A 14,054-nucleotide genomic window follows, 5' to 3' on the forward strand; every position below is an offset into this window, starting at 1 on the left:
AAAACATACTCTTAATAATTTCATAAATCTAGTAAGATTTATTGAAGAGAAATTGCTAAGTTTTAGTCAGTAATTCTAGGTTTGGTATTTCCCTATATATACTGTCTTTCTATAAAAGCATAATCCAGCAAGAATATCCAATGATGTCACTACCCAGTAAGACAGAAAAATAGATTGATTCCTGGTATTTTCCTCTAAAATGCATCTAATAAACATTTAAAAAATGTACTATAATTGGAGCCATAGATTGATTCCTGATATTGTCCTCTAAAATGCATCTGATAAACATTTAAAAAGTGTACTATAATTGGAGCCATATAACTAGTATTGCCATATATATATATATATATGGCAATACTAGTGAATATGGTGACCTATGGGTTAATTATTTATTCTCAGATAGAGTTTAAGTTTTTAAATTGGAAAGCAATGTTAAATAATATCAAGTCAGAATACTTAGACAACTTCTCTATCAAAATGTACAAACTTTTAATTGTTGCTGTACTGAAAGAACAGCATACAATTGAAGGGATACAAATAATGAAAGAGAAAAAAATCTCCCAATGAGATTGGTGTCTATGTTCTGGATTATAAATACTCACTTTTATGCAATAATAGTGAAAGATGTTACTCTAGCCTGTCTTTTAATTTACTGTTAGATTTAATTATTTTCATTGTTAATTTAAAAAGTGCTTTAAAATTTAATAAAAGCAAATTGTAAAATTCTTATGATCAATTCAATAAAATTATCTAGTATCCCATGTGGCTAATGGTATTGAATTTCCTTTTTTTTCTCATTGGCATTTGAAGCAAACATGCTGTAAATAATCTGCTCTAAGAAACATCTGGCCAATAAACTAATTTGCATAAAATACATTAATAAATGAAATGCATCTCCACAGAAAGTGTTCTAACATTTTACATCTTGTCATACAATACCTATACATACACTGCATATTAATGCCCATTATTTAACTTCTTAGAAAGGTGTATAACAAGTACAAAGTAGACTGTGCTTTGTTAGTTTACACTGCCCTCTTTAGGCAACATTAAGATAATCAAACAAAGACAATTTTAAAAAACTAAAACCTTGTTTTTTTTTAAAAAAAACACACCATTCACCCTCAAAAGTTAGCAATAGAACTTTTTTATAAAGTTCCCCAAGCTAATGTGGTGCAAATTATGTAATTCCTTTTCATGGGGCGGGTCAGGAAAAGGTGCTTACATCATATTACTCTCAGAATTTATAACTCATTTTCGAATTCAATAGAATTAATTTACCACTTATTTTAGAACATAAGTAAATATGAAAATTAAAATCATCTAAAAATAGCACACTTTAATCTATCATTTAAAAAGCAGGATAAGTAAAAATATATTATGCACGCGTAATTGCTCCCACATACAACAGGCATCATGTAGAACATGAAAAACTGACAATAAATAAAAGTCACTTTCTCTCTTTTGCAGAGAATTAAAGACCAAAAACAAACAAAACAGAAACAGACTCAGATTCAGAGAACAAACCGTGATGGCTGCTGGAGTTGGGGTGGGGAAATGGGGCAATGACTGAAAAAGGTGAAGGGGAATGAGGGACAACTTCCAGTTATAAAATAAATAAGACCCAGAGATGTAGTGTACAGCATAGGAAATAGAGTCAATAATAGCATAATAATTTTGCACTATGACAGATGGTTAATAGACTTGTCATGGTGAACACATCATAAGGTATATAAATGTTGAATCCCTATGTTGTACACTTAAAGCTAACACAACATGGTATGCCAACAATATTTTCATAAAAATAAAAAAACACACAAAACCCCAACATATTGAGTATTCATTTGAAGTAATGAACAAAATCATACTCTAAAAATCGTAAATTGATTTGAAGTTTTGGTTAAAAACCGATACATCATTTTACCAAATTTCTGTTTTCATGATTTTTCTATTTTTTGAGGGAGAAAACCACCAGCCTCAGTCTATCCCTTTGATCCACAACTAACCTGCCTCTGCAATGTCGAACACTTCTGAGTGCCTGCTAGCAACAGTCGGTGCTGAGGACTGTGGGGGCCCAGGGGTTATTTCCGAGTCACCTGCTTCCAGGACCCCAGCCTCAGCTCTTTCATTAACATCTGGAAAACTGAAATCTGTGGCGGTCTCGTTCTCATTAAGACTCTCTGAGATACTTTGCCCTGATCCACTCTCTTCGTCACCTGTGAGAATGGCCCATGCTGTAGATGCTGGGGTGAAAGGAAGCAGGGCCTTAGCAGTCTGAATGTCACTGTCCTGTTTTCCATCACTGTGCTTTTGGGAGAGCACATTTGTTGATGGTGATTTATTAGGACTTCTGTGCATATAAGCCTGACTTTCTGAGGTCACAACTGTGACTTTACTTTCTTCTTCAGACTTCTCAGACAGGGAGTATGGTATTGGGTTATTCTGATCCACAAGACCATTTTCCTTGGGGTCTGAATCATTCACCACCTTTTCCTGGGATTCTCTATAGAAGGAGCAGGACATACACTTATTTACAGCTAAGCCATCTCTCTCTCTGTCATCATCATCATCATCCATCATCATCATCATCATCATCAGTATCACCATCATCACCACCACCCACTAACTCAGCATCAGATCTGGCACTGTGAGTCAGCTTGGAAATTGTTTTAGAAGGAAACAGCCACTTGGTTGTGGCAACAGAACCATCTTCGTTGGGAAAAGCGGCTGGAATAGAAACATGCACATTTCCGAAAGGAACAGAATGATCAGCAGTTAAAAGTGTATCAGAAACAACTGTTGGAATCCCAGCCAATACCTCCTCAGTAATGGAACCCTTGGTGGAGGTAAAGACTTCATCAGGATATACAAGCTTATTTAAAAGTGTATTGGGAGGTACATCCATCGATAAGACAGGAGTAGCAAATGCCCGCCTTCCTTTTGGGGGAAAGGCATGGTTAATCCCCAAACCGGCAGTTTGGAAGAACTTATCATTACTGAACAACGAAGGTACCACTTGCTGGGCACGTTCGCTTTTAAGCAAGACTGGTTCAACATCTTTCTTATTTGCATAAGAAATGGTTACACTTTGAAGTGAGGCAGCAGGCATATTAGAAGCAGGTGATACACCCAAAACTGGTACAGATGTAGAGTGTAGCATGTTTTCACTTGAAGCAGAACTGGATGCCATGGGATGCAATATTGTAGGACTACTGTGATCCACCTTGGGGGATGCAGCCAATATTGGATCTCTAGGCACAGCCGAAAGAGCAGTTTTAAGCAATGTGTCAACATCAGAAGGTTGCAGCGATACTTCAGGGTTAAAAGAGGTGGAGGCCTCGTAAAATAAGAGTTGAGTTGAAGGAGATAACATTTCACTAGAAGCAGGGTCAGCGGGTGCTGGCTCTGAGTTTGCACTAAGCACAGGTGTAAGAGAAGTATCACCGGATGCTTGAGATACTGCATGTGTAGGTTGAATTGAGAAGTTATTTTCTGGAAATTGACTGATCTCATGATCAAAAACCTTAGTGGCAGTATAAGCAAGCGAGCCTGGAGGTATGCCCTTTGTGTTAGAAATGGAAACAGGGGATTCTTGTAACTTATGTACATTACTGTGCAGGCCGGGCATGACTGTGCTTTCAGGATGAGAACCCATCTCAGTGAAAGGAGAAATGTGCAGTTCAGTCTGATTTCCATCTACTACATCACTTTGAGAGAGCGGCTTATTATCATCATCACCAAGCACAGATACCGTATATGTAAACTCAGCTACGGAAACAGGTGAAGAAATGTTAAGGGCTGGCAGACCATCTGTGTCAGGTGAAAGAAATTCACTATCAGAGGAGGCTCCAGACCACTCCCCATCACCAGAGAGGCCATGAGTGGGCTGCAGCAATGGTGCGGTTGGGGATATTAACGAAGGCTGAGGCATGGGTGTGTGGCTAGGACTGCTAAGTAAGGAACCCCGAGAAGACACACCGACAGAATCATGCACAGGGATTGCAGAACCGTAAGAAACAGTGACGAGGTGCCGGGAGGCCTCGGCATGAGACAAGGCATAGGAAGGCTCGGGCCCTGAAGAACGTGCATGCATGGTGACATCACTGCTGGATGGCTCAGCTTGAGGAGACAGACGCGTTTTATGAAGGACACCAGCTTCACTACCACCAAACTCCAACGTCTCTGAAGCAGCAGGAGGAGTGGCCTGATGTGACATCACAGGAGAGTACTGGGCAAGGCTGGGCGCTAACAGGACATCACCCCCGGCCACTGGCAGAGAAGCATGCAGGGACCCCTCAGCACGCTCCCCAGCGGAGGTCACTTGTGGAGGGATCTGAGAAGCTGTGTACAGATGGCGAAACGATTCACTACTGGAGGAAGCAGAGGAAAATGGAAGCAAAGGCGCACCATCAAAGGAAGACAGGATGGATTCAAATGACACAGGGACACTGGGAAATACAGGCGTCGCATGCAAGGCCGGATCACTACTCGAAGCGGCAGGGGGAGTGTCGAGGATCGGCTCGCCAAGCAACAGAGGGGTGACTAGAGGAAAGGCGTCACTACTGGAGGGAGGCTGAAGAGGTGTCTCACCGTTGTACAGTGGCTGGGTGGTCTGCCAATAGGCCACGTTGACAGTGGGCGCCGAATCACGTTTCCCAGAGGACGGAGTAAAAGCGCGAGGTGTCACCTCGGTGGGGAAGAAGGCAAAGGAAGAATAAAGTGGCATTTCCATATCTGTGACCGAGGGGCCCTGGGACACCCCTGGGCCTGGAGAAGAGGACTCGGCTGTCTTCTCAGATGCGCCCACATGGATCTCGGTGGGATTAGTTTGGAGAAGGCCCTCGCCACCTGAGCCAACATCGGGCGGTGTCCTCCCATCTGTGGGGCCAGGAAACCACACACTTCCCTCCACGGAAGGGTCTCTGAGGGATTCTTCTGAGCCCGACGATGCTGACTCTTCGGAAACATTTCTCGTAGGTTCTGGTATAAGGACGTCATAGGTGATGGCCTCTGGGGTGTCTGAAGAAGATACATACCCGCGGGATATGTTCTCGGAGGCGAATGGCCCAGCAGCAGTGGTGGGACTGGAGCCTGAAGCATCATCAGCTCCCGTGTCCAGCTTGACACTGGCGAGTAAACTCTCTTCGTCACCGAGATCAGTCGATACCTCTTGAGATTCCCTTACAGAAGCTGTGCTTAAAGATTCCACAGTCCCAGACACGTTCCTCTGCGGAAATCTGAGGACAGTTTTAGAGGCTGAAGTGCCTTCCAGAGTGTGAAGTGGAGGAAGTTTGGTCCCAGTCCGTGATGTCAAAGAAACCTCTTTTTCTGGGGCTAACTCAGTGACTGGTTGGGAAGTGGAATCTAAAGACGTGTTGGGAATATCACCCTTTCCAGAGAATTCACTTCCTCGTGCTGGGGACCGGTTAGTCTTGGCCTCGTTGGATTTAGTCCCTAGGCGATGGTAGTTTGTTGTGGTAGAACTCTGCGGTTCCTTTCTCCTTATTTGGTTTGTGGCGCTGTCTCTACCAGGATTCACAAGAGTGTCTTCTCCCTCTTCTTCCTCCTTTGAAAAGCAAACAAGATTTAATGGAACATAAGGAAATAAGAGAACAGCTAAATCTCAATAATATCGTATACTGCATTATACTGCTAATCTTCATTCGTGGGGTCTCAGGGATTTCCCATAAAGCACCATTCCAGAGAAGGCTTTCTCATCTCATGGCACACAAAAACTAATTACTAAAATTCTGTGGCCCACCAAAAAATATATATTTTTTCCAATCTGCTGAAACAATTAGGTATAATTTTGTTTCATTCACACTGGGCAGTTACTGGGTTGGCTGTTGTCATTTTTTTTCAAATATGTTTTTTCTTTTTTATTCAGAGAGAGGAAGGGAGAGGGAGAGAAGGATAGAAACATCAATGATGAGAATCATTGATCTGCTGCCTTCTGCCCGCTCCCTACTGGAGATTGAGTGGCAACCTGGGCATGTGCCCTGACTGGAAATCGAACAGTGACCTCCTGGTTCATAGGTTGACACTCAACCACTGAGCCACACCAGCTGGGATGTTGTCATTGTTTTATTTGACAATCTAAGGGAAAAGAGGTCAGTGCCTCTAATTAAACAGTCAGGTATTGCATGTTTTAAAAAGTGTTCCGGCACATGGGTTGAAAATTGCTGCTCTATCCTATAACCTTTAACATCCACCCTCTAGAGAGAGTAATTAAATTTAATAAAAACATCCTATTTATAGCTGCCTTTATTTTAATGCTATGTAACAAAGTAATTAAATTAATAGATACCACAGCTTTGAAAGGAAGACACATTTTAGTTACATTTATTTACTGGGAGTGTTATTTAACTTAGTATTTATTATTTTTTGTTTTATGTTTCTCTGTTCAGTGCATCAGACAACAAACTAAATAGGAATTAGCTTCTTTGTAATATGAAATGTCAATGAAACAACTTATTTCAAAGACTAAAGTAGTTGCACATTCAGCATATTTCATTGTGTATATTAAGAATAAATCACAATTTTGAAGCCCTCATAATAGAAAGAGGTTTTTATTTTTCATTTTGTTTGAAATACTTTCCACTTAAGACTTAGGCAGACATTTTATTTATTTATTTTTAATTTTTTAATTTTTTAAGATATATTTTATTGATTTTTTACAGAGAGGAAGGGAGAGGGATAGAGAGTTAAAAACATCGATGAGAGAGAAACATCGATCAGCTGCCTCCTGCACACCTTCTACTGGGGATGTGCCCACAACCAAGGTACATGCCCTTGACTGGAATCGAACCTGGGACCTTTCACTCCACAGGTCGACGCTCTATCCACTGAGCCAAACTGGTCAGGGCTTAGGCACACATTTTAGAGACAACTTGTCAAAATACATTTCTAGTGCTAGTTATTTAATTTTGTGTTTCCTTTGGAAACGCCATTCAGGTGACCCAGCCTTTCATGACCACTTAGTCACTAAAATGGCCCAGGAACAATCTGGCAAGAGGTCAACAAAGACCCATACTTTCTAATTTTGATTTTCCTTTTTAAAAAAACTGTTCATTTTATACCATGTCTAATTATATAGTTAGAAATGAAACTGCCAAAGGTATCAAAATATTGTATTTTTAGCTCATATGAGATATGATTTTCCGTTTGTTAGCATTGTCATCTATTAGATCTTTTAGGGCCGTGTCCCTTAAAAGAAGAAAAAAGTGACTGAGGACAAATTAATCAGTAGAACCTGACCAATATCAGTAGATAATATCTGAATCCTAAACCACGTGTGTTCATGATCATGTGTCTCTTACACATGAAAAGCTGCAATGGTTAAAACAAGTTTTCATATTCAGAACTTAATTCTTTTGATTTTAACTATTTTCTAAGACATATATATGACAATTGTGAGAAGTACTTCAGCTTTAATGATTTAGATTGTATTGGTGCTAAAAATAAATATTCTTTTAGATCCCCTAGACAAATTGCCTCACTAGCGGTCAGTATTATCTCCATGTAATTTTGCATTGTTTAATATCTTGTTCATAAAGACAACCCAAGTTCTTTCACCAAATAATTTTCCTGAATAAAATACTCACTTAATCTACAAGCCCCAACACTTCATAAAAAAAGGAAATGAGAATAGATTGCCTTGACTCACTCTCGGGGAAAATTTGTTGGTGCCAGATTATCTCTTCTTTCCCTAGAAGTACTTAAAAGTTTGTTTTGTAATCTGATTGAAAGTTTTGCTGAGGATCAGTTTTAATAAGATGGATTTTCTCAACTCATCCTCAATTTTGCAAATCTGGGTTTGTGCCTAGTTTCTGGTATCACTCCATGTCCTTATCCTCTGACAAGACTCTTTCAAACCCTTTTCTGCTCTATTCAAACCTCTCTTTTCCTCTCCTCTCCCTTCATTCACCTTACTGTTTACAGGGAAAATAGAAGCCATAGACAAACACATACCTCCTCCTAACACTAAAACACCCAAAACAGGGACCTACCAACTCCACCCTCTCTAATTAACTTGTAGTTATTATTCCACCTTCTCCTCCCCTTCTCAACCAAAGTTCCCAAAAGACATCATACATGATCTAACAATTTCTATCAAATTCCACAATAGCATTGCTTCTCTTTCTCTTTGCTTATACAAATACACTTTATTATCTTCCCACCATTAGCTCTGTGGATTTTTATAAAATTTTTCTTAAAACATAATACTACACACCTTCTTCTTCTGTTAAATCTGGAAAAATTACTATATGCGGGTAGACACACACCTCCCTTCTATTTCTCTCTTTTCCAGCAGATTTTAGACTTTCTGAAGTTCAGATACCTCCCAGAATCTGGTGAAGGTGACGGATCATTTATTAATCCTACCCCTCCAATCTTGAAAATCTCTGAGGCCATACTGCCTTTTGTCAGTATTTCAAGAAGAATATGTAAGTCATGCTTTATGATTATACAAATATTTTAATGGCTACTTCTTCCTCTAATTTCTTATGGAGTTATTGTGAATCTCACTTCCACTGTGGTTTTGGTCTGTGCTATGCCTGTTGTTACCCTTCACAACTTCCATTTTTCAAAAATCATTGGAAAGCCTTGATTATGCTGGAGATGCTTTGTCTTTCAAAGTCATACAATTCTATTTAAAGACGATCTGAGAAACATCCCCAAACTATTCATTTCCATATTCAGGCTTAAACCCACTACAAATACATTCCAGATATTCGCCAACCTCTATCATTCATTCCTGCATGAATCAATGAAAGTGAACAGTGTTATGGACTGAATGTTTGTGCCTACCCCCTTCCAACTCATCTGTTGAAATTCTAACCTCCCAATGTGATGGCATCAGGAGGTGGGGGTCTTGGGGAGATAATTAAAGTTAGGTTTTAAGGGGGAACCCTCATGAGTGGGATCAGGGCCTTTGTAAGAGTCATGAGAGAGCTTGCTTCTTTTGCTCTGCTCTCTGCCACGTGGAGAAGCGCGCAGCCTGCACCCAGAAGGCCCTCTCCGGAACCGGATCATGCTGGCACCTTAATCCCAGACTCCCAGTCTAAGACACAACTAAAGATTTGAATTTAAAGTGTAAAAATATTTTCTTTTTCCTGCCTTTGGCTTGATTCTGGTGATAACTTCTAGGTACATACATATCCACGCGCATGTGCACACAAGCATGCAGGCACGCACACTCACACAGATACCCTTAGCTGAATTCTATGAACTCTTGTTAATAGATGAACTGGCTATTTCGGTAAAATAATCCTTTGCAAGAGAGAATTGCTGTAAGTTATATTGAGGTAATTATACATGTAAAACACAACCTAATTGCTACTTATTGCTAGATAATAGCATTAGTTATCAAACTTTATGATCTCATACATATATATGTACATATGCACACATTCATACTACATTAACAACAGCACCTGGATTTAAACACATAATCTCAGTTAAGATGAATAGTGCATTTGGGTTTAGGATTAAATATAAGATACATCAGTCAGTTTCTCTATCTTTTAAAAATTAAGACAACGTTAAAATATATAAATATTTTTAATTACCCCTTTACTTGAAGAACAAACATTATCATCTGAATAGTCCAAACACAAATATTCAAATTAAATGGGCAAAAATATATTCAATTTATATTTTGGCCCATATTTATTATCAATCTATTAATGATTAATTAAGTTAGTTATAAATAAACTGTAGTAATATTAAGAATTGATAAAAAATAAAAAATAAAAATTCAACTGGAAAAAAAAGAATTGATATTATTTTATTCTTTTTGAAAAATTTGACACTGAAAAATTTCTGATTTATAGCTATAGTTCATAGCTATAATTATTTTTAAGATTCATTTTTCATTATCACCAAATCTTTTGTATCTCTATTATTTTTATTATACTCATTAAAGGGTCTTCTAAATTCTTCATGTAAAAATTATATACACCAATTATATGACTATCTATAAAGCTCATCAACCAACCCTACAAAAACTAATGTAACACAAATTTTTATTAAAGTAATATCTGAAACTTAATGAATAATTCATAATAGACTTTTAAAGTTTAAAATATTTGAATATAAAATATAGCTATGATACCTTGATTATTTCTTCAGTTCCAATTAATTCAGGAAAGAAGTCAAGTTCTACAAAATTAAAAACAAAATTATTAACATTTTTATTCAACTATTTTAGCCGGGTGGGTTTACCTTTGGATGGAAAGAGAAAAAAAGACAAAAATAAAAAAAAAATAAAAAGACTGTTAGCTTTGAAAATAATCTGTCCAAATAAAGAATCTGCCCAAATAAAAATCTTGAATTTCAGTTTTCAACACTACTGAACACTATAAAACACAACACTACATACACCTGTGTGAATCCAATCCAACTCCCTTCCCCATTCCCACCCCTGTGTGATTGAAGCTAAAGAAGGAAGAGGGGGGCAGTGAGGCTGATGTTCTGAGTATAAAAAAATCAAAGAATTTTCATCAGTGCAGATTTACTTTCAACCTTTGCAGAGCTGATGAATGCATAGTTGGGGAAATGTCAGAGGTTTGGGGGAGAAGTAACAGGACTTACTTTCTCATTCAGCTACTATTCCTTAAGTTCATCTTCTGACTAAGGGTCAACTGCTTCTTTTAATTCTTCAGATTTGTGCTCATAACTAATTGTACACGGGGTGCTGTCCCAGGTGAAATGGAGCGTGTTTTCTAACAGGTCCGGGCTGGGCTGGTGTTCCCTGCCTCCTTCCCAGGGAAACTCAGCTAATGCTGCCCATCCAAAGAATGTAATGACCAGGATAATTCAAGTCCATTTTCCAACGGACAAGAATAAGCATATTTCTACTACATGGACATATAAATCCTAAAACAAGATCTGTCAGTAAATATTAGAAAAGGTTAGAAGCCGATTCTCTCCAACAAAGGACCTAGCCCCACTGCTAAATTACTGGGGGACAGAAGATTCCTGCTCACTCTCCATCTGAGCTGCCTAGGGAGACAGGCTAACTGTGAGGGTGCGAGCATTATTACAACGAGGTTCCTCTTATTGCTATTATTTTATGAAATCTCACTCCATCGCCAAAGTTTATGCTCTTCACTATCCCCATGCTATTTATGTTCTGTCTTATGCCTCTCTATATCCTCAAAGGAAATGCAAGTTCTGTAGAATTTTCAAAGACATGACTGAACTAACAATAAATGTTTCTCAAACCCAGGCCTGTTTTATAACATAGACTTTCTTGAGTTTATTTTTAATCAGGAAATTTCTACTGTTCAGAGATGTAAAACCATAAGACACAGTGGTATGCATGAATTCCAAAGAAATTTAGATAAATTAATACTCTTTCCTAGTTAGCTATTTCAAAGTTACTTACCCCAAACAATTTTCTGTTCTGTAAAAATGAAAATATTCCCTGAGAACAAGTCTTAAATTTTAGCTCTCAATGTTTTTTCTTATTACAACTGACCAAAACTGAAGGAGTTTGGATGTTTGGGTTATTACTGTTCTCTCTTTTCTATTTTTGTTTGTATGAATCCCCTTCCTCACCATGTTTTTCACGCTCTTTATTCCTTAGGTTACTAATGAAAGTGATTTCAATAGTCGGAAACAATTGTGTCTCTATAACGGCCAAGGAAAGCAGGAAACACTATATGTGAATTTAAAGTGGGAGGCAACTAAACTGTGAGAGACACATAACAACTTCAATATGACTTTGTAAAAACTGCAATTTAAGAAGGTCATGCATGTAAAATCTTCAAATTCAGCAATAAGACAATGCAAAATTTGACTGACAATGCTTTCAAACGCAGTCACTCCTTTTCGTGGACTTTTAAAATACTTTAATGTTAATAAGGGCAAATCATAATCAAATACTTGGTGATACATATATGATTCTGTTGCTCTTTCTCTGATAAGAAGCTAGGAGCAAAAATCTCAAAGGTAGTCTTTTCTCTTCAATATGCTTAAGGAAGTGTTAAAAAAATTCTTTAAAAAAGTTCTAACTTCACCTAACTCTATACTTGTAATGGGTAAAGGTAATTTTCTTATTCATTGTCAGGGTTGGGGAAGGGTTTACATAATGATTACATCGAGGACTGATTTTCTTCTCTTTCAATATTCTCTGTGTTAACTGCATTTATTTGTATCATTTTGCCAGAGTATAATTTTTTTTAAATTTCTTTATTAATTATGGTATTACATATGTGTCCTTATTCCCCCACTACAGAGTATAAATTAACTATATGGATTCTGGATCCTAAAAAGTTAAAATACATGATTTTACCCAAACATATCCCTAAAGTATCAGTGAGTTCTACTCTGTGTTTGCTGCATTAAGAAGTAAGAAGTTCTTCCTGAACAGTGTGGCTCAGTGGTTGAGCATTGACCTATGAATCAGGAAGTCATGGTTCGATTCCTGGTCAGGGCACATGCCTGGGTTGCAGGCTTGATCTCCAGTGCAGGAGGCAGCTGATCGATGATTCTCTCTCATCATTCATGTTTTTATCTCTCTCTCCCTCTCCCTTCCTCTCTGAAATCAATAATCAAAATCTAAAGATATATTTAAAAAAAGAAGAAGTTCTCTTTGGCCCTAGGGGCAGCATGTATGCACCCACACAGCCTTCTGATCCCCTTCTGTTTCAAGGCACTCTTATGGGTGAATATCCCACGTGTGGAACTTCATATTGGTAAGTATATACACACTTTGAAAGACCATAATTCTGGTTTCCTATTAAACTCAGATCATTTTAACTAACTGAAATTCTGGGGTTACCCAGCAACACTTCAACACCCCCTCCAAATAATCCAGAAGGTTTTTTTGCTGAATCTCTTCAGAACAATTTTGAAATAAAATCATTTGGGGAGATAGTTTCTATCATCCTGGAGATTCGGAAGTCAGACTTCTGGGTCTGAGAGTTCATAGCCGCCAAGGTCAAACTCTAGTGATTGGCACAAGGTCTCATATTGGGTACTCTTTGGCCTGCCGTTTCTTCACAAATAATAATGATGTTTTAGTAGCCACTGGTCTGACTCAGGTACTACAATCATATATGATGGTGAAAAAATTTACACTTGTTTATAGAATCTTCTCACTTCATCAAAATAGATCCCATGAGGGCTGTAAAAGTCCAACAGCCAAGATTGTCAGAATTTTTTTTTTTTTTTAGTGAATACTTAAAATTCATATTTGCGTGATAACTGAACAAAAGCTCCTGACTCATTCTGGTTTTGGTTTTGGGTAATTATAATGCCAGATTTTCTAAAAGAGCCTGTTAGTTAGACATTAATATTCCATAGCACACAAAAAAAGCAACACTAGTGTAGGTTGGCAAGAAAGACTTATTTAATTGTTTGAAGGCAAGCCAAGTTTCACAGTGCAAAAAGTGAAAGCAATGTGGACTGCGATCTCTTCAAACTGTGATTATATTATATTATATTATATTATATTATATTATATTATTATAATAGCCATAGCATAAGATGGTACAGGCAGGATAAGGACAGATGTAGAGTGATTTAACAAAGACAATTGTTACACAACTGAAAAGCACACAATAACAGAAAACTGTGTTGATTTAATTCACCATGCATTTAAATTGAACGCATAATTACCAAGGCCCTAAAACATGTAACTATATAATGTCTCCATAAATGTTTAGTAATTAGCTCTACATTATAGAAAAGAAATAAATACAATTATTTCAGTTATAATAGAAACAATATTTACAAATTATTTATTTATAAATATAATTTTCTGCAAAGTATTTGAAAAGAATGTTCTTTCTGTTTAACCTTAAAAAGTTTTCCTTGACAAAGTTAAATTGTTTATGAATATGAATTTATGCATTTATTTTAAAACAGCAGATTCTAATAATATTTAATGGTCACTAGTGTATGGTGATACTGTTGTACACAACAAATATAATTTAATGCAAAGCAATAACTTAATCAAAGGAGCCAAAGTTAAATGCACAGTTTGGAAGATTGAGGTTTCCTTCACAGATATTGATTAAAATATTTGAAATCGTTGATTGAAA

At 37.5% G+C, this 14,054-nt stretch overlaps 1 protein-coding gene across 1 annotated transcript in view; it reads right to left on the bottom strand.

Moving 5' to 3' along the window:
• PTPRZ1 (protein tyrosine phosphatase receptor type Z1) overlaps window positions 1-14,054 on the bottom strand; it is a 197,500-nt gene that overhangs the window by 49,213 nt on the left and 134,233 nt on the right. The window contains 3 exon segments of the mRNA XM_054726188.1: window positions 2,007-2,574; window positions 2,576-5,566; window positions 10,118-10,164. Of these exon segments, the coding sequence (XP_054582163.1) occupies window positions 2,007-2,574; window positions 2,576-5,566; window positions 10,118-10,164 (3,606 nt within the window).

Source organism: Eptesicus fuscus, chromosome 14, assembly GCF_027574615.1.
Source record: "Eptesicus fuscus isolate TK198812 chromosome 14, DD_ASM_mEF_20220401, whole genome shotgun sequence".
NCBI lineage: Eukaryota > Metazoa > Chordata > Mammalia > Chiroptera > Vespertilionidae > Eptesicus > Eptesicus fuscus.